At 41.8% G+C, this 20,689-nt stretch overlaps 7 protein-coding genes across 7 annotated transcripts; 3 read left to right on the forward strand and 4 right to left on the reverse strand.

Moving 5' to 3' along the window:
* Window positions 1–1,188: 1,188 nt before the first annotated feature.
* ATC70_000908 (uncharacterized protein) lies at window positions 1,189–3,731 on the forward strand (the record flags this gene model as incomplete). Its single annotated transcript, XM_064820314.1, has 5 exons — window positions 1,189–1,560; window positions 1,614–1,702; window positions 1,760–2,648; window positions 2,718–3,119; window positions 3,183–3,731. 5 exons carry the CDS (start codon window positions 1,189–1,191, stop codon window positions 3,729–3,731), a joined length of 2,301 nt encoding a protein of 766 aa, XP_064684234.1.
* A 1,245-nt stretch (window positions 3,732–4,976) lies between these two features.
* On the forward strand, window positions 4,977–7,433 carry ATC70_000909 (uncharacterized protein; the record flags this gene model as incomplete). Its single annotated transcript, XM_064820315.1, has 5 exons — window positions 4,977–5,037; window positions 5,127–5,452; window positions 5,597–5,796; window positions 5,867–7,341; window positions 7,399–7,433. The coding sequence occupies 5 exons, from the start codon at window positions 4,977–4,979 to the stop codon at window positions 7,431–7,433; spliced, it is 2,097 nt and encodes a 698-aa protein (XP_064684235.1).
* A 593-nt stretch (window positions 7,434–8,026) lies between these two features.
* Window positions 8,027–8,956, forward strand: ATC70_000910 (uncharacterized protein; the record flags this gene model as incomplete). Its single annotated transcript, XM_064820316.1, has 4 exons — window positions 8,027–8,367; window positions 8,431–8,471; window positions 8,546–8,835; window positions 8,894–8,956. 4 exons carry the CDS (start codon window positions 8,027–8,029, stop codon window positions 8,954–8,956), a joined length of 735 nt encoding a protein of 244 aa, XP_064684236.1.
* Window positions 8,957–9,224: 268 nt separating this feature from the next.
* ATC70_000911 (uncharacterized protein) lies at window positions 9,225–10,668 on the reverse strand (the record flags this gene model as incomplete). The annotated part of the gene is made up of 4 exons (XM_064820317.1): window positions 9,225–10,241; window positions 10,299–10,357; window positions 10,447–10,482; window positions 10,551–10,668. The coding sequence occupies 4 exons, from the start codon at window positions 10,666–10,668 to the stop codon at window positions 9,225–9,227; spliced, it is 1,230 nt and encodes a 409-aa protein (XP_064684237.1).
* Window positions 10,669–11,077: 409 nt separating this feature from the next.
* ATC70_000912 (uncharacterized protein) lies at window positions 11,078–13,233 on the reverse strand (the record flags this gene model as incomplete). Its single annotated transcript, XM_064820318.1, has 4 exons — window positions 11,078–11,228; window positions 11,295–12,579; window positions 12,640–12,798; window positions 12,909–13,233. The coding sequence occupies 4 exons, from the start codon at window positions 13,231–13,233 to the stop codon at window positions 11,078–11,080; spliced, it is 1,920 nt and encodes a 639-aa protein (XP_064684238.1).
* Window positions 13,234–13,768: 535 nt separating this feature from the next.
* On the reverse strand, window positions 13,769–14,723 carry ATC70_000913 (uncharacterized protein; the record flags this gene model as incomplete). The annotated part of the gene is made up of 3 exons (XM_064820319.1): window positions 13,769–13,931; window positions 14,003–14,429; window positions 14,510–14,723. The coding sequence occupies 3 exons, from the start codon at window positions 14,721–14,723 to the stop codon at window positions 13,769–13,771; spliced, it is 804 nt and encodes a 267-aa protein (XP_064684239.1).
* Window positions 14,724–16,563: 1,840 nt separating this feature from the next.
* On the reverse strand, window positions 16,564–19,192 carry ATC70_000914 (uncharacterized protein; the record flags this gene model as incomplete). Its single annotated transcript, XM_064820320.1, has 4 exons — window positions 16,564–18,053; window positions 18,118–18,198; window positions 18,257–19,075; window positions 19,138–19,192. 4 exons carry the CDS (start codon window positions 19,190–19,192, stop codon window positions 16,564–16,566), a joined length of 2,445 nt encoding a protein of 814 aa, XP_064684240.1.
* Between the last annotated feature and the right edge of the window lie 1,497 nt (window positions 19,193–20,689).

Here is a 20,689-nt window from a genome sequence, read left to right on the forward strand (position 1 = left end):
TATCTTGAATCAAAATGTTTCTATCGATCCAAAGCAACCTCTGAAATCATCTTTGTGGGACTTTGATATGTAAATTTTCGACATTTTGGCCAGAAACCTCTTTTCATATTTTTATAAATTGCTCAGTAAGTTTGTTCAAGACACCTATTACAATCGGTACCATCGGATGCGCCTTGAAAAGTACTTCAAGAAAGCATAAGGAGGTATAGGATGATCAGCACATTTTATATAGTCGAATCTGGCAAAATAGGTCGGATAGAGTCGAAAAACACCAGGATTTGGCCAATCTGGAACAGACTATGAGTCTGGGTGTAAATTAATTTTGGCTTATGGGATAGGCTGGCAAACTCAATGCCCTTCTAATAATCATGAAGGCAATACAGCAATAGATTCTTTTGAAGCGTATAAAAAGTGGGTGGCAAATTACATAACGCTATTGTTAGCCATGCTATTCTTCTTGCGTTCTATATTTAATAACGCCAGTCTACCAAAACACTTGTCAGATCAACTTCTTTCCTTTTTGAGGCTTTGAAAGTGTCTAGGGACTGAACATTTATTATGTTATGATGGTATTGTCAGTTCTCAATCTTTTCAACATGGCTGCGCAATGTTCCCTACTTGGTCCCCAAGTTGCAAATGAAGGTTTCGCAACCTTATTTCTCCTTTAATACAAGGGTTTAGCTAAATGGATTCAATGTGTTTGAACGGGAGATGTAATCATATATCTTCTTCGCTAATGGAACTCTCTGAAAGCATCTTTAAGCTCTGTAGCCCGCAATCACCGAAAACTTCGAGAAGATTCGCATGAATTCCAACTGCTGTAGTTCCTGCCATTGGAAGATATTACACTGAAATCCAATCAAAGGCTAGCTCAAATCGCTCAGAAAGGTAACTACATTTGACAATTCATTTCAAGGCATCCACTGTGGAAATGGGGTATCAGATTTTGCAATCGTGCTATCAAGCAAATAATACAACATCATCAGAATCTCAATCAGGATATAACTGAATTGAATGTCATGCCAGATTCATATTTTCATACGATAACCCAAGCTTTGGGTTATCAATGAACCAATTACATCATTGAACAGTCGTCGTAAAGATCGGAGTAGCCCATGTTGGGCCATTCAGGAAATACCCAAATACCTGCTCCAATGCTAACCTCTTTTTCTTTTATATTAAATCAAAATGACTAAAAACGCTGAAAAAGCAATAAAAAAGACGACAAACAAAATAGCCAAAGGTGCAGACAGCTATGGAACAAAGCGTCTGGATGACAACAAGCATTGCAAGATGGAAAACCCGCTGGATGTCGAGTACGTCAATGAGGTCCATGTATCCGACTTTATGAAGGCCTTAGCGTATGATCCTGTGAAAGGGGTGGATACATCAAACGCAGAACACATCTCAGCATGGACAGACGCCCTGCCAGTGAGAAGCACTTCTAGCAGCAGCAGCAGCACTAAAGATCAAAAGAAACCATCCAAAAGAAAGCTGAGGGAGCAGGAAGCCGCAAAACCAAAGGGCATATCCCACTCATTACTACAATACCCCTTGATAGTAAGTCAATGATTTATATGGACACCTTGCTTAATGTACTCATCTGTTGGTAGATTATCATTGGTGTCATCATGTTTGTTGAATTGGTCGCTTACATCTCGCTACGTCAAATTGTTCGCATTTGGGAAAACGTATTTAGTTGGTAAGGACAATTGTTACAAAAATGGCATTAGAGAACGATAAATTAATAATTGCTCAGGAGAGGCAAAAAAAGGATACTTCGCAACAAGCTGCGTGCGTCCAAGACATATAAAGAGTGGTGCGAATCGGCAGACGCACTAGACAACTACATGCACAAAGACGAGTGGAAAAAGACGATCCCCTTTGCCTACTACGATTATCGCCTGCTACAAAAAGTCGTCAAACACCTTAAAATTTATCGTCAAGGCGATACAGTCGAAGATGCAACAAAGCTGATGGACGTTTTATATGTCTGTCTGAAACAAAACTTTGCTGGCATCGAGAATGCCAGACTCTACAGTAACACATACCTGGGCACAAAAGCGCTTATTGAGGAATACGTGGAGGAAGTGACTCGATCCATCGAAGCACTTGCATCCAACAAGCACATCTCCAGCGATGAAAAGAAGCTCGCATTCAAGTTGTACTCTAAAAATTACGGACGCACAGCATTTTGTTTGTCAGGTGGTGCTGGCTTTGGTTACTATCATCTAGGGGTGATTCGAGCCTTGCTGGACCGTGGATTGCTCCCTTCTATTATTACAGGCACATCCGCAGGATCTTTGATGGGCGCTATTGTCTGCACTCGTACGGATGAAGAATTGGATCAAATCCTGAATCCTGAACTCTCTAGCAGAATTCGCATTTGTCAGGATAGTTGGCCTACCAAATTCTACCGTTTTGTCACACAAGGATCTTTGTTTGATGCAGAGCAATGGTGTCGTGAGGCCATGTGGTTCTGCAAAGGCTCTCTCACATTCAAGGAAGCTTACGAAAGAACAGGCCGTATCTTTAACGTATCGGTCATTCCCTACGATCCTCATTCACCACCCAAGCTTTTGAACTATCTCACAGCACCCGATTGTGTTGTTTGGAGCGCTGTGTTGGCTTCTGCTGCTATTCCAGGTGTAAGTTGGATATCTATTTTTTTTTTTTTGCCCACAATTTGGGGCTGACAACTAACACATTAATTTTAGATTTTGAATCCAGTGGTTCTGATGCAAAAGAAGCGAAACTCGACTCATTTGATACCGTACAATTATGGTCACAAGTTCAAGGATGGCAGTTTGTCCACTGATATCCCGACACTTGCCCTGAACACGCAATTCAATGTCAACTACACTATTGTCAGCCAAGTGAATCCACACGTCCATGTCTTTTTCTATGCAAACCAAGGCAGCCCTGGTAGACCAGTGACTCATTTGGAAGGCCGTGGATGGCGTGGTGGGTTCTTGGCTTCCACCATTGAGCAAATGTTGAAACTGGATCTGGCAAAGTGGCTGAAGGTTTTGCGATCCTTGAAACTCTTACCCAAAGTGCATGATCAAGATTGGAGTTCCGTTTGGTTACAAAAGTTTGATGGCAATGTCACTATCCTGGTAAGCGCACATGATGAAGCGATTTTCAGTTCGATTGACTCACATTCATGTCATCCATCACAGCCCAAATCAAACCTCTCAGATTGGCTTTACACAATTGCAGACCCTGATACTGAGAGACTCAAGAAACTGATGAGCATTGGTCAAATTCGTACCTGGCCCAAAATCTCTATGATATCCAACAGAATGCGCATTGAAGCTTCCATTGAGAAAGTGCGTCGGCTACTGCGTGCCAACGCCAGCAATAAGAACAACCGTGCTGGCCGTTTCAATAGCTATTCCGATGTTGAAACTGAGAAATTATCTCAGAGCATGGAGGCACATGATGCTATGAATCATGCAAACAATAGTGATGCCGGTAGTGGCGATGAGTTGGTCTTCCTCAGCCGTCGTCGCGTCAGCATGCCTGATGGATCTTTCCAGCATTTGCAAGACAAAGACTTCTTCAAGGAGCAAAATAGACGACGCAAGTTCATGGCCCAGTTCTTGGATTCGCCCAAGGAAGGAAACAATAGCACTCAATCGTCTGTTTTGTTTGATTCTCATTCGGACGATTCTGATTCTCATTCACTTTTCCCAAGCTCTCCTGAAGACTATTCACAGCATCACTAAATACCATTCTTTATCTCTATACACTACATTCGTCTTTCGACCCTTCTCATATAAACATGCTGTAAATAAATCAAGAGTGATAGACTTTTCTTAAACAATAGTGCCACTGCGATTCAAGTGATGAGGAATCACTTGATGTGCCAGTGAAGGCTGCTTTCTTGCTCTGCTTGTATTGAAAAGCTTGGAGATGTTGTGTGCGATGTTTACACTGCAAGTATTTCAACTATTTCCTTACAAATCGTTGCAAGAACATCAGGTATGCTTATTTAAATGGTATAAACAAAATGAACAAGCTCTTGCATGTTTCTTGATGATGCGTTGTGCACTGTTTAAGGCCTTACTTTATCAGTTGTTTTGTAATGAATGAGGTTCGAGATGACTAATTATGGTATGCGTCTGTAAGCTGCTCTTCCAACTCTTCTAAGCTTTCACAGTGCTCTTTACAGCAAGCGTAAGCAAATCAGATTGCGAAATTGGTCTAATAATTGGTTAGAGAATGTCGAGGAATCATTAGCATCTTGACACGCGGGTCTACGCTGGGCCTTGGTGATGAGCTTGACGCCATGAGCAACATAAGTAATACATTCAAATGAAATCATGCTAGATGCAACCAACTACTTGGTGTTGTATACGCCAGCTTGAGTGTCACGGTCAGGCACGTCAAGTACTGGAGGCAATAGGCCATGTCAGTCTTAATGTTTTCTTGCATGAGCCAATTGACACTTGCGCTCAAGTTGCTTTTCTACTGAATGCTTTCTTGCAGATGCGGCATGTGCTACTAAGGTATACGTACTAAAGAGTACTGTTCATTGTCACTTTGGTCATTAAATGTTAACGCATCACATTGCCAACTCGATTGCCAATGCACCGCTCTTGAAACCCTACATCCATTGGAGCTCTTGTTATTTAACCAAATACTTTTGATCGAGTCATTTTTCGAGAAAACTGCCAAAGTAGGTTCCATCTCGTAGGACCTTGTTTACATCGATCAGATCAAGATCCCGGCAGATCAAGCAAATTAGGAAGATGGCATAGCACAAGCCCCCTCTCGGATCTCTAATTGCTTTTTTTTTTGTATTAAAGTGTCGGATCTCTAATTGCTGCCCACATTCAGCAAAATGTTATCTGGATTTCAAGTGTGGAAAAAAAACTGTATTTTTAAGGGCCAAAGCTTTCCTCTCGAATCTCGGTAACCTTTTTCTTCTTCTCTTCTTTCACTTTGTTCCTCTTTTGAACTCATTTAACATGAAGTTTGGACATACTCTTCGTACATCTTTGAACCCTGATTGGTCATATCATTATGTTGGTAAGTTGTCATTGTGATCCTATGTTGTTCTATCTCAGGGGCAAAGTGTATAAATGGTAACCAACACATACACACACATCATCATCTAGCGTATGAAGATTTGAAATCTATCCTCAAAAAGGAGGCACTCGGTGGTGCCTGGTCTGAAGAAAGCGAGAGTAAATTCGTTGAAATGTTGGAAAAGGAGCTCGATAAGGTGTATTCATTTCAGCGCGTCAAATTGGGAGAGATCAACCGTCGTATCGAGAACGAGGCTCGAGAAGTAGATATACTGTGCCAGTCCGAGAATCCCGAAGAGGACGATTTTACTGCTTCAGAGATTGAATTGGGGCACATCATTGCAGACGTACATGATTTGGCCAAGTTTACAAGACTGAATTACACTGGCTTTCTGAAAATCATCAAGAAGCATGATGTAAGTTTCAGAATAGAATAGGAAGGAGTGTAAAAAAAAAGTGCATCAAAGATTCCATGATTCAAACCAATCATCACCCGCACGTGGGGGGGGGGAATCAGTGTTGCTTGAACTGCGAGTCTAATCTCTCCGTTGTAACAATAGAAAGTGACAGGATGGCCATTGAAGCCCATGTTTGGCGTGAGATTGAACGCAAAGCCCTTCTACAAGGAAAACTATGATGCTTTGATCATTCGCATCTCTACCTTGTACGATCGTGTGCGCACTCGTGGTAAGGAGCGTGGTGGTGATTCAGGTGCTGGTGGCAAGCAATCTGCCTTTGTCAGAAACACAACAAAGTATTGGTAGGTTACATTAGATGCTCTGTGTTGATTTGACCGGGAATTAACACATCAACTGTGTGCTGTCATTTAGGGTCCATCCTGATAACATCACCGAACTCAAACTGGTCATTCTCAAGCATTTGCCTGTGCTCGTTTTCAACCCTAACAAGGAGTTCGAGACCCAGGACTCTGCCATTACCAGCGTCTATTATGACAATGATGATTTTGACCTCTACATGGGCCGTTTAGAAAAGACTGAAGGAGCTGAAGCTATTCGTATGCGTTGGTATGGTGGCATGGATTCGAACACGATCTTCGTGGAACGTAAAACACATCATGAAGATTGGACAGGTGAAAAGTCCGTCAAGGCACGTTTTCCAATCAAAGAAAAGTATTTGAATAGCTTTCTTCAAGGCACCTACACCACTGATGAGTTGTTTGCTAAAACAAGAGAGCAAGGCCGTAAATCAGAAAAGGAAATCCAAGAACTGGAGCAACTCGCTCAAGAGGTGCAGTATACCACACTGACCAAGCGTCTTCACCCCATGATGCGCACCTTTTACAACCGTACTGCTTTCCAATTGCCTGGCGATGCCCGTGTACGTATCAGTTTGGACACGGAATTGAGTCTTATCAGAGAGGATAATGAAGGTAAAAACAGATCAGGAGATAACTGGCGTCGCATGGACATTGGCGTGGATTATCCTTTCAAGCAGCTGCCTGAAAGTGACATCTGCCGTTTCCCCTATGCCGTGCTGGAAGTCAAGCTTCAAACACATGTTGGTCAAGAACCTCCCCAATGGGTCTTGGAATTGGTCAATTCTCATCTGGTTGAATCTGTGCCCAAGTTTTCTAAATTTATCCATGGTTGCGCTACGCTGTTGGAAGACAAGATCAACGATCTGCCCTTCTGGTTGCCTCAAATGGACATTGACATTCGTAAGCCTCGCAACAAGGTATTTGGTGTGTCTCGCCCTGAGGCTCTTTCAAGTAGTTCAGTGTCTGGAAGTAGCGGTAGCGCATACGATGGATCCAAATTGACTACAGACGAGAATGTTCAAATTGCCATGCGGGAAGCAACCGAATCAACACCTCTACTAATTGGCGATGGCAACTTCCACACAGGCAATCGCACCAACAAGGACGAGGATGGTCTATTGAAGCAGCTATCGCCAGCTGGTCTCAAGAATCTATTCAAAAAGTCCAAGACCATCTTTATCCGCAAGGAAGCATCTCCCGCAAAGGGTCGTGGACGTCCCATCCCTACCAAGGCTCCTCCTGCCAAGACATACTTTGCTAACGAACGTACCTTTTTGCACTGGCTCCAATTCACGCTCTTGTTGGGCGGTTTGGCTATTGGTTTACTGAACTTTTCTGACAACGTGGGTCGTATTTCTGCAGGCATCTTTACACTTTTGTCCATGTCTGTCATGATTTACGCCCTCTACAAATACCATGATCGTGCTGATCGAGTGGAGAGAAATGAGCTGGGTGATTTCTCTGATAAATATGGTCCTGCTGTGTTGACCTTCTTTGTGGTAGTAGCTATCTCTATCAACATGTTCCGTAAGTAGCCGTCTGATTTGACATGCTGCATGTATTGACTAACTCGTCTCATTCTAGTTCGTATTGCCATGGACGGTAGCGATAGGGACTAACCGTACTATTTACTTTATTTTCATGTTTTCTCCTCATATCATATAAATTTATACTTTTTCTAGCAATCCATAATGTCTCTGTACCATCACTGCTTTGAAATAAACCTTTAATATTCTAGACTTGCCTATACTTTCAATTGTCATTCTGATAAACATTTGAACATCTCTCAAAAGCTAAAATAATCCTTGTACACGGAATTCAGCAGCAAGGTGTCACTGAATACTGCTTGACAACCTCCATGCTGAAGAAGCATAAACAGATTCACATGAATATTAGAGTGCTTTCCAAAAGAACCACATGCATAGAAACAGTTTAGCCAGAGCAAGTTTTCCCATCGTTTGATTGTTCTCTTGATTGAATGAGGAGAATGTTTTTCTTGAATCTCTACCTGCAATTTGCGATTTGTCATTTTTCCAGGGCGTGGGTGAAAATTTAAGTCTACGCCTTCCTTTGGTGGAGTATTCAGGTGCTTGTCATTAGAAAACACACATGTGAAAATGGGGAGACAAAAAAAAAAAAAAAAAATACATAAAGAGCTCCAGTTTCTATAATTTCTTTCGTTTATCTTACTATAACTCACATCTACCAAGCCATGTCAGACTTTCCAATCGCACTTCCCAGCAAGGAGCAACACTCCATGACACTTTCCAAGGAAGGACCTCTCTTCATCCTTCATCTGCATGACAAAGATAACCGTTTCAACACTCAATTCTGTCGATCTATCCTCAAAGCGCTTGAAATTGTTGAAGATGCGTTCGTTTCATCCGAGGATCCTGTTGACATGGCATTAGTTACTTTGGGCAATGATAAAATCTACAGCAATGGCTTGGATTTGATGCATGCTCTCAGCTATGGTCCTTTCATGGATATCTACCTTACAGTTCTTAGACGTTTAGTCACCTTCTGTATCCCTACAGTGGCTGCCATCAACGGGTAATTGAAAGAAACTTGGTTTCATCGCGTCAATTGAACGCTAATTGTACCTTTCGTATATAGCCATGCTTTTGCCGGTGGTTGTATGTTGGCTCTTGCTCATGGTAGGTATAACTCAAATTTTGATTTTTTTTTAAAAAAAAAAAAAAAAAAAACTGGGGCATTAATATCAAACCAGATTACCGTGTCATGCGTTCTGATCGTGGATACATGTGCATGAATGAAGTGGATCTTCCTTCTCCTCTTGCCCCTGGTATGGCCGGCCTTTTGCGCTACAAGATGAGCCCCAAGACCTATCGTGATATGGTTTTGCAAGGCCATCGTTTCACTGCACAACAAGCCTTGGACCAAGAGCTTGTTGATATTATTTGTCCTGGAGACCAAGTATTCGACAAGGCCAAGGAACTTGCCTTGAAGTGGGCTCCCAAGGCTAAATCTGGCATTGTTTACAAGCAATTAAAAGACGAGGTAAATACATCCACTTTTGCTGAAGATTGCAACTAGCTAATATCCTGAAAAAAAATAGATGTATTGCGATATCGTCAGACTTTTGAGCATACCCTTCCATCGTCTTGCACCCAAGATGTAAATACGAATAAAGGCATGTTAAAAATTTATGTCATCAATCAGACATGGATCTTTAATTTACGGTTTCAAACAATTTAACAAACAAATCGTTTTCTTATCTGATCTTTGCTGCGGCACGTGGCTTTTTATTCAACCAGATGAAAAGATATTGACAAAAATTAGATGGGATATGGAGAAAAAAGAATGATACAAAAAGTAAGGAGGAAAACAATGCGAAAGAAATAAGAGTAATGAGTAGAGAAAGAGAGAAAGAGAGAGAGAGAGAGGCTCTAAGCATGTCGTTGAATACATTCAATGTATAAATCAACATCGTCTTCTGTCAAGGTATGATGAGGCTCAAATGTAATTTTCTTTTTCAAATCTTGACACAATTGATCCAAGTTAAAATCAGGGCAATAGCTCTTTACATCCTGATTGATCTGAGCAATGGAACGGTTGGCTCCTCGAGAACGACGCAGCATACCCAACACCTTCTTCTTGCAAGGTTTCTCATTCTCAGGCGCACATTTGAGCAGGGCTTCTTGATCTACTAGTGCCTGCATTTGTTCACTAAAAAAAGCATCCAGTTCACTGTTCTCTTCATAATTGGTCAAGTCAGGAGCCCCAAAAAAATCCATCTCTGCGCCGAAGAGTGCTGGTAAGGGTTCATTCTGTATCAAAAAGTCGGCTTCATTGGAAGAGGGGGTCAAAAATGGGTTCTCTTTACCATGTTGTAACAGGCTGAATGAATTTTGATCTGTGGTGGTGTTGAAAGTAAACTCAGGCTCTTTGGTCTCGGTTGCTACATTAAAACTTGTTTCTGGCATGGAGCGGGCAGAATCCGATGTACTACCGCCTTGAGAATCCGATAATTCACCACACTTGCTACTGTCTTCACAGCCACAACTGAACATGGACTTATCTGCCTGTGATTGATTATCCATGTCAGGCGAGGACAGCATGGTTTGATCGTCTGTGTTTGGTGGTGAGACCAACGGCATCGGTGTAGATTGAACCTTGCTCTCTGTTTGCCCATCCACATCTTGATCTTTCTCCTTGGCTGCCGAGAATTGAAATGTAAAATGAGCATCCTTTAGCAAGTAGTTTTCTTCCTTGAGTTTTTCATTTTCCCTCTTGAGTCGAGCATTCTCAGCAGACAATTCCTTCTCGCGCTTTTCTTTAGCTTGTTGGAGCTCACGCATTTGATCTTGTAACTTGTTGACAAACTGCTCTTTGCGCTCTCTAAATGCTCGTTGTGCTGCGCGATTCTGTGCCTTTCGTTTCGACTTTGGATCAGATGGCAGTACCTAATAAGAATGTCAGTCAAATACAATGCCATTTCCGAAAAAGTACGAAACACCTACAGTAACAGATTCCAATGGCTTTCTTCCTGGCTTCTTTGCCTTCTTGATAGGTCCCTTGGCTTCAAATTGAATAAGAAATTCAAGTGTCAAACCAAACGATTGAGGTGCCGATCGGGGGCCATCGGTGTGAATTTATCCATGTCCTTACCTGAAGAAGTTTTGCTGGTGGTGGCAACGGCAGCTGCTGTATAAGAGATGCAATGGTTTAGCCATAGTGGTTCCGTATTTGCATTATACTTTTCTGGACTGCACCTTTTCTAGTGGTCTTTTTCTTGGTCTTTGGTGCAGAATCACTGCTCCAATCAAACGAATCATCTGAGCTCAAGTCATCGTCTTGGTCTCTGTACCTAGAACGAGGTGTAATTGCCATGATTGCTTGCAGATGTGAGTGCTGCTTGTCAAAATAATGTTGCTGTAAGATTGAAACAAGCAGATGCTTACAAAAAGAATGAACAAACACAGAAAAAGAAAAAAAGAAAAAAAAAAAGTGATTCACACTATTCATATAAATGTTTTTTTTTTTGGGCTTCAATGCCAATCATGGCCACCATGTTTCGCTTACAAATACAGTTGAGTCATTGATTGGATGAATGAGATGAGATTTTTGGGTGCATGGTGATAGGAGTTGACACACAACCTGGTGGTGGTTGGCATATTAAGAACACCAACAATCCCAGGATTGAATGGTTTGCAACGGACAGAACCAGAAAAAGATGGTACATGTATTTATTATGAACGTACTGTACAAAGTGTGTAAAAGAGGTATATAAGAAGCGTGCTTATTTTTTATAAGATGGACTTTGAGGACTGGAGGGAGTTGTGGTAGTATGTTTCTTTGCTGGTGCTGTTGTTGTGCTTAGTTGAGGTTGGGACCATCGCTGATGCTGGCCTCGACTGCTGCCACTGCTGTTGCTTATCACAACTTCGTTACTATGGTTATAATGTGACATTAGACGACGCTCTTTGCGCTTTCCACTTTCTGTTTTATGAACCGACCTTCTATTCTCCCCATCATCTACTATGGAATAAATGCTTTGATCCTCAAATAGACTGTTGGTATATTCGTCAAATGGCGCTTCATTCACACTGTTTCTTCGCATTTGTTGTTGTTGGTGATGATGATAATAAGCACTTGCTTGAGGCAAAGTAGATGATATCGAAGAATAGGGTCTTTGATCCAGCATGGACGGTGAATTGGGCGCTGAGGAATCCATGTTACTGCCAGAGTAATATCCGCCGCTGCCACCGCCTACAGAGGATGAAGACGCTGACGATAGCCACGACCTTCGGAACGAGGAGTCTGTTGCTGTAGGCACTTTTGATAATTGCACAATCTCGTCAGGTAATACACCGCCCACACCAAAACTGGATGAAGATCTTGCTCGTTTCGAGTTGTTGATAGTTGGTATAGGTGATTGGATTAGCAACGATCGTCGTTTGGCTCGATACTCCGATGGTCTAATGGTTTTCTCAGTCGCTGTAAGGGTGCTCTCTAGTTGAGGCTTCTGTGGAAAGTCAGCCTCGAACGAGGTCTTGTGTTGTTGAGGCAATGGAGAATCCCTGACATCATGAATGTCAGCCATCTTCACTGGGGATGTTGCCAGGACGTAATCGGCTGGAGGTGAGTTGGTGGCTGTCATGATAGCGCTCATGTTGCTTTGCGTATTGCAGCTATTGATGTTCTTGGGAGCACTGATAGGCATTGACCATTCTCTTCGTTCGTCGTCATAATGTCTCATCAGGGGTAAATCAGTGCTGCTGGTTAGCACATTGTTTTCCAGCTCCATGTATTCGTACTGATGAATGGCATTTTTGGTTTTTAAATTTTTGTAGATGGTGCAGAGACCAAATACATATGCAGACCACAGGAATGCAACTGCCACAGTGATATTGACATATGTAGATGGATCCTCGATGTAATAGCGCATATAATGAATCCAACCAATGTTGGCCCCCATAAAGAGAACGCCTCCACAGATCGACATGAGCGATGCCAATAATCCAGCGACCAGTGTGATGGATGCAAAAATGAACCGATGCTTGCAAGTGTTTTGCTGTTCCTTGTCATCCTGATCCTGATCCTCGTCTTCGTCGATGTCGATAGCATTCGTTGTATCCGTATTTTGCTGAAACATGCGATGTGGAAGATTATCAACTGGTGATTTTCGAAATACAATCTGAGTTAAGCGGGCAATGGCTCCGATGATTAATATGTAGCCCAGCATGGTATGAATTTGCGCTGCATAGTCATCGTCCATTTGCGTGATGCCAGTTACAATAGCTACAGATGTAAATATCAGACATCTGTATATCAAAACTCCCATACCCCACATATCTTTACCTCTGCCTGTCAAACATAAGATAAGCGAATTCACAATGTTTCTCTCTCGTAAAGCGGGTATCCATGTTTGTACGCTCAAACTAATTGAAAACAAACCACCTGTAAACCATAATACACCGAGATTGATGGCCCGCCATTCCGAACCTAAAATAGGCGTTCCTAGATCCATCATCAGTGAGTAATGTGTTCCTGCTCTGAGGGTTATGCTCTCATAACAATAAAACAAAACCCTCACTACAGAATAGGAGGCATCATATATAAACCCTTACCTGCTAAAAGTAAGCTAATAAATCCCCAGAACGTGAGAATCACACCTTCGTAATACTCTGGAGTTGACGGACGCGGCAATTTAATGATAGCTAATAGATGTAATAAAACCAGTGTACCGTAAAAGAGAAAACCTGTTCCCATGGCAACTGGCATCAAACATTGAGATGTGGTGTTGTCTTGCTGTGTGCAACTCTCTGTAAAGATGACGGTAGCGAGTACCAAGTAGCTGAATGCAACCATCAGATTGAACCATCCCAGGGCTAGATCAACCCATTTAGGTATGTTTGCAAAGCATTTTGTCAAGACTGACTGTATTGCTGGCATATGGCTAGCAAGAAGGTTTGATCTCCAAGCGATTAATACGACATGCGCCAATACAAGACATGATAAGAGGATCGCAAATAGGTTAAATATAAATGACGTCCAGGTATTTTGTTGTTGCTGTTGTTGTTGCTCCGTTTGTTTGATGAAACAGCCAGAAATAAAACCAATTGATGCAAAAAATATAGACAAGCCGATAATGTACGCTTTTCTCTTTCGGATTTGTCGAGTGAGTAGTAAAGGATAGCAGCCGAGAAATGCAATGACCATTGATATATAATGAGTGATAACAATAGGTTGTTTGAAAGGCACATTGGATGAAAAGGAGTGGATGGACGCCGAGTCCATGTTGAGGGTTCGTTTTGCTTTATGGTGTATAATAGTTGTGAAAGAAGAAGAAAGAAAGAAGGAGCAAGGCACAACACAGGATTACACTCTGCTTTATACTAAATTTGGGTTCATTTAGATGCCCGTCGAGAAGAATAACATATGTAACTAGTATTTATATATCAATTTATTGTTGTTTGTATTAAGTATTCTAACCAATAATAAGCTTATCATCCGAGAAACTGTATTCAGGGATTTCGAGGTTGAGAGGAGCAGGACCCTTACGAATACGACCTGAGATATCATAATGGGAACCGTGACAAGGACAATACCATCCTCCATAATCACCAGCTTCACCAATGGGTACACAACCCCTATAAAAAGATTGCAAACTGTTAATTACCAACATCCCTCATGCCCTGAATCTACAATATGGAAAACTTACAAATGGGTACAAACACCCAACATGACAAGCCAGCTAGGATCCTTCACTCTTTCAGCATCTTGTTGAGGATCACGGAGCTCTTGAACATTGACTTCGTTAGCTTCAGCAATTTCTGATTGAGTACGATGACGGATGAAAACAGGCTTTCCTCTCCACTTGATGGTAACGTTCTTTCCCTCGGGAATGGAGGCCATATCTACTTCGGCCTTGGCCAAAGCCAAAACATCAGCAGATGCAGACATGTTGGCCAAGAAATCAGTGACAGTAGCTTGAGCACCAGCAGCTGAAATCAAGCCAGTGGTACCGATCATCATGTAGGTGAAAGCACGGCTGGCCTCACCACTGTTCTTTACCTTTTTGTACTTGGAGAAATCGGGAATAGAGGTGGTGTGGTTGAGACGTAATTGAAAATCGTTAATGGGTCCAACTAGAGATGTTCACATCTGAAGATTAATATCCACTTTCTAAATGTCTAAGATGTCTTTTTCTTTTTTTTTTTTTTTTTACCATTGACGTTGGTCTTGTTGACTAATCCACTAGCAGATCTTTGCTTGACAGAAGAGTTGAACAAGGGTTGGCTGCTGTGAGGTGCATGTTGTTCATCTTCGGAATTGCTGGATGAGAGAGCGAAAACTCTCTTTAATGCAGTTGCAGAGGCAGGTGCGTTTGTGTAAGAGCGATTAGCAATGGCAGACGCAAATGAGCGTGACAAGGAAGCCATCTTGAACTTGTATAAATTAAAAAAAAGAGAGAGTGGGGAGAGAAGAAGGGCTTCGTTAAAGTGAAAAACACAAAAAAAAAATGCGGGGATCTAGGATAGAAGAAAAAAGGCCCTTACCCTACCCTCGACAAACAATGTAATTTAATCATGGCGGCGACCTAACCCTCTGTTACTAGGACTGATGACGTACGACTGCACAAAAAGGCATGCTAGCTGCTCATTTCACTCTTTTCTCTGCTCTGTATGTGTCAAATTCAATGTCTGATGCATTTGTAGAAACTGACATGAGCCGCCGACATCTGGGCCATGTCTATATGCTTGGGATTTTTTTTTTGAATACAGAACGATGTTTTAAGCTTGGAACTCGGCTACTTGGACATGGATCTTGCTTTGTTTCTTTGGCACATGAAATTTTCAATCATCTTCCTGGTGCAGTTTATTCACTTCAATTTTGTATTTAAATTTGTAAAAAGAATAGTTGATAATGAAAAGCCAGATAGACAAATACAAGGAAGGTTGATTTGATATAAAAGAGAAGGAGAAAAATGTAGTAACTGTCAGTTAATGGCAAAGTAATGATTACGTACCTGAATATCTCTCCACACACCCTTTGCAGAAACATGGGATCGATCAAATGAACCCGTAATCTTAGGAGTGTCTAGCCGCTTAAGGACCAAAGAAACCATAAGATTTACAAATCCTCTAAAAGCAAAACCAGGAAAACGATCATACACCAATAGCAAAGACATAATGATAACATAGAACCCTGTAGAGTTATATGACGGCCTGTTTCCATTGTTACATGCAAGAGTAGCATGAAGAGAGATGCGAAGTAACCGACTGATAAAAGCCAAAAGTATAGATCTTGGAGACTTACAGAGCCACAGAGACCTGAGAAGACAACGAAAGGGAAAAAGACATCACTGGTTTAGAATAATCTTACGCTGGAGAGTCATGGCAAGGAAAAATCGTGTGGAAGACGGAGCAAGGCAGTAAAGATACCAAGCATTGACCCACAAAAACACCATGTATAGTGCCATGTGGATGCCACTGGTTTAAAATTTTCTTTTCGCAAGAATGACGGTAAAAGCTAGATTCATTGATATCTGGCAGGACATCTTTAGGCTTTTGCTACTTTGGCAGTTTCCAGTTGACTCTATGTATACAGTACAAGCGAGATGGTTACGCTAATTATGATTGCTTACGAAATGTTTATCCTAAGGCTTGCAGTACGTAGAGACATATACTACGCTGACTGCTGTGAATTCTTAATCTGCGATATTGCAATACTGGTCTGTAGTTTGGTATTGCCTTTTTGCATACAATGGTAGCGATAGTAATAGTCTTTCTCAAGAGATCGCATTCATTAGTTTTTAATAATGAAAATGCCGGCTTGTCTAAGTACCTTACTCCAGTAAGCTGCAGTATTTCATTGTATCTCCTTGTTTGATGGTGAGCCTAGAAGTCAATGGTTCATTAACATTGGAAGAAGACGTCCTTCAAGCGTAAGATTGTCTTTGTGGTCTTCTTGCTTGATATTTCCTACAGTTTCACAGTAAATGGAGTTGAAGAAAGCAAGAAAGACGCGTTATTCGCAACAGATCAAGCTTTTATTTGGAAATCTTTCTCAAGACACTCATCAATCGTTTGAATGTAACAAATGATTTGATATTTATGTACAAATGTACCTATATTAGTACCTTGAGGTGCATAAGCTTATGCTAAATAACTCTCGATGAACGTAAAAGATACAAAATTGCAACAAATAGTTAATTTTATATTTCAAATATTTTTTCAAACAAATCTACAGATTTCTAGTATTTTTGACAAGCAATGGTGTTCACTTGCTTTTGTGATGGCAACGTTGGCATTGCCGTAGGCGGGAATAGGGGCTCGAACTGACCTTCCACCATATTGGCGAATATTTGGCAGGGCACTGACTACAAGATTGAGATGCTTTGGGTGAGGATGCTGTAGATGATGAGGGAACGGAAATTAATGGTGACCGGGCGGCTCTTAAGCTAGATCCACCAGAGCTATCGCGTGATAGCAGCGTTGTTGGTGCTTCAATAATAACAGTGGCCGGTTGACTTGGAATAGGTGCAGGCAAAGCGTATAGTGGGATATCTGAATATCTTCGTTGTCTTTTTCTGGCATTATCAATGACAGGCGAGTCTCTTTCTTTACGTTTGCTGCCTCCACTATATGTTGCTGTGTTGGTGCTGGTGTTGATGTCACCGCTGGTACTTGGTCGCGCGGCACTGTTGGCACTTCTTGTTCCTGACGAGGTGGGCTTGTTCTCTGCATGCTTGAGCCAGTAGATACCACATTCGTCACACAACACGTTGCTAAAAGCCCTCTTTTTCTCGTTAAAATTTGATGCCGATCTTCTCCAAATGCTAGAGTGCTTTGTCAGACAATTTGAGCACTGATAAGGTTTTGTGGTGCACACTGATGCTGGTACAATGGTGGGGTCATTTTCGCTCTCCAAATCCTCACCGTCTTCATCCTGAAATCTTTTGCGTGGTTTGTGCACCTTTGTCCACTCTGAATACACTTGCTTGTATCTATCTGTCTTCTTCCATTGGTAAAAGTAGCGCACGATATCAGCCATGCCTTTTGTTCTGACAGAAGCCTTCACGTAGTTGAGATCGTGGCCATGTTTGCGGATGCTTTGCTCAAATTCTTCAATCTCCGTAGGCGTCCAATCCACACTATTCTTGAAATCGTCACCGTTCAGTTTTGCCATGTTCTCGTATGCCGTCTCCGTGTCATAGTTGCTCGCCTCCAATTCTTGCAGAGCTCTGTCTAGCAAATCAGAATTGTGCGATGCAAGAGGGATGTTGTCCAATTGCTTGACTCGATCCATGTATTCATCCACAGCAACTTCTTCCAGTCTACCAGGTCTGTAAATCACGCTTACAGTCTCGTCAGTTCCTCTTGCAGGGAACACGCGTTTATCGTCTGCGTTATTTGACATGGACAACAGTATTTGAGCTGCCATAGACTCTTGATAATTGTGGTCTTTGCTTGGTGCTTGGCTTTGAAGAATGGCCTCAAGATCCTCTCTTGCTTCTCTTTCCAGTATCGCGTTATCCTGCATGGCGCTTGAATGTCGCATTTCACTCTGCTCATGGGATGAGAATGGCGACAGTACCTCTGAGGCAATGAGAGCTGAATCAATTGATTCTTCAGTAACCAAGGGTGTTAATGATGGCGTGGATCCTGAATGACGAACATGTTGAGGGGATGGTATAAAGTCAGGCACTTGGGCCTGATATTGTGCTCCAATAAGGGGATTTGCACGGGGAAAGATATTATCATTGACATCTAGTAAAGCCATGTATAAGCGGTCAAAGCAAGCATTCATACAGTATTTTCTTCAATTTCTTACCCAGGATATCAGAGGCAGTTGTTTTATCATCAAAATAGCGAAACGGCCACATGTTGAGCATACGCATTGGTGGTGGTGCTGCTATAAAGTGGCTGAATTAGTAACGGCGATGTATACTACCAGCAACGAACAAGCTTACCTTGTGCATCCTTCTTATTGCTCGCAATATCCACGCTGGACACATTCTGACTGATTACAGAAGCTCCTCTCTTTTGGAATTGCTTCACACGAGATGGAGTAGCGCGCAAAGATCTAGGGCGTTGCAGGTCAGATAAGCTTTCGGAGGAGGAACTTGAACAAAAGCCACCACAACTGGAAGAGCTTGCAGAGCATGACTCGGCTGAAGGTAGGACCTTACGAGAGCAGAGAACACACTTCCAGGTATAGCCTTTAGATGGTTTGCGAGCTGAAGGAGTATTCAAGCAAGTCAAGTGACAGCTATTTGCACAAGCGACACATGGCACAGAGACAGCAGCACTAGAGGATACTCTATTATAGACGTTGCAAGACTTTCCTTTAGTAGGCACCAAACGCGCAGCCGTTTCTCGAGTTACTGCAACAAATTGATAACTTTCCTTGAGAGCTTGTAGAATGTCCAAAGGTATTTGCTGAATGGTGTCGCAAAGAACGAGATCGTAGAAGCGATCAAGATCACGGTTGTACATTTGGCGATAGTGATAGTGATTTTCTTGTCTCTTGTAGCTTGCGATATCCTGAATGTAGTGTTGATGAAGAACAGTACACTTGCCTTGGATATCTGTCACTGGATTGATGTCTGAATGCATAGTAGCTACTAAAAGACGATGATCTAAAGACTTGCGGTTGTTGATGTCCTTGAATCGAATGTACCACGCAATTCGAACACCCTGTCCTTGATGCTTGTGAGAGGCGCAGAACTCCATTACTCTGCCAATTCGATACTGCTCTCCTGCATTTTTCGGTGTCAGGTAAACATGATCTAGGTTTCAGATAATTTTCAATTAGAGTAGTTTTCACTTGCTTTTCAGTTACTTGGGTTACCATTAACGCAGACAGTACTTCCGTCGCCAAGTGTCACTTTTTTCGTCTTCTGCATTGCTAAAGCACTAGAATTGATTGATGTGAGTAACGGAAAAGAGGAAGAAAAGAGCAGAAAAGAGCAGAAAAGGAAATCGCCCTTTTAAAACCACTACAACACGCAACCTTCATGACAACTCTCTATGCCTCGTTTAACGCATAAATATATTTATTTCGCTTGTTCTTATTTACTATTAAATATATTCTGCTGATTCATAGTGATTCTTCCAAAAAGTGCGTAGTTTACTCGTGTTTACCATGTTTTCTCGTTTGCGCATGCTTCAATTTTGTTGATCAGTAGTGCACTGGCATGAATGAAGAGTTCAAGTGTTAGAGCAACGCATTCTATGAGCAACTAAGTCGAGTTTAGTCTAATGAAGAGCTAGATATTGGAGGCAAAAGTGTGCTTTCCTTAATAATCAATACATTAAACACACAAGCAATCATACATCAAAGCTCTCTGATTGTATCAAGATACCTTTGTTCATGCAAGCAAGCATTTCAGCAATAAAAAGCAAATACCATCTAAAGCTTGATACCATCATTTATACGATAGTTGACAAAACGTCTCTCAAAGTAATCGACAAAAAAAGTGAAAGGCATCGTTAGCTTTGGATGAATTTCGCACTTTGCGCAAGGATGATTGGAATCTTGGATGTCAATTTTTGTGTTTCAACGCTTGAGCAAAAGACCTTCAATTTTCAGAGAATGACTTTTACTTTCACTGTAGTTTACGCAGAAAGATGCCTCACTTCAGTATACAAGCAGCCACACGTAGGTGCTTACCTGACCCTCTAAGTCTATGTCTAAGTGGATTGTTGTTTATCCAAGGAGTAAACCACACGTTGTGATTTTATTCCTTCCGCAAGCAGTAATCGAAGCCAGGAGTAAGATCTTCCTCGTGTTGCATACCAAGTTTTCTTGAAAAAGGCAACCCAGTAGATTATATTCCCAATCCAAGACAGTCAGATCTACAGAAAGCTTGCCAAACTGTATCTTACTAAGTCAAATTGCTTTTTGTAAAGTCGAATTTTACACTTCCCATCAGGAGGCTTCGCATTTGGATGAGCCACTTGGACTGATGAATTCCACAGATAAAAGCCCCACAACGCAAGCAAACTAAATTATACAGAATAAACAATGTTACCTCTTTAAATCCTAATTCCCTTCTTATGGACCTCCAATAGTATTGATTACCTTCACAATTATAGCATGGCATCAATCCTGCCAACAAGCAGCCGCCAAAATTGGTTGACAGTTCGCTCGACATTCTGTCCTGATTTGTTGATTTTTGGACTTTTGAACCCGATCCGATCTATTTTGCCAGATTCGACTATAAAAAAATGTGCTGATCATCCTATACCTCCTTATGTGGGCGTGGTGGTAGGGCGAAGTGGCAGAACTCCCGTATGCCAACGGGAGGATCCCCGGTTCAAATCCTGGTGAACGCAAGTTGTTTGATTTTTTGACCTAGTACTGATGTCCTCGTTTGGTGTTTTGCGCTCTTAACCAGTAT

This window comes from Mucor velutinosus (assembly GCF_035048745.1).
Source record: "Mucor velutinosus strain NIH1002 chromosome Unknown tig00000041, whole genome shotgun sequence".
NCBI lineage: Eukaryota > Fungi > Mucoromycota > Mucoromycetes > Mucorales > Mucoraceae > Mucor > Mucor velutinosus.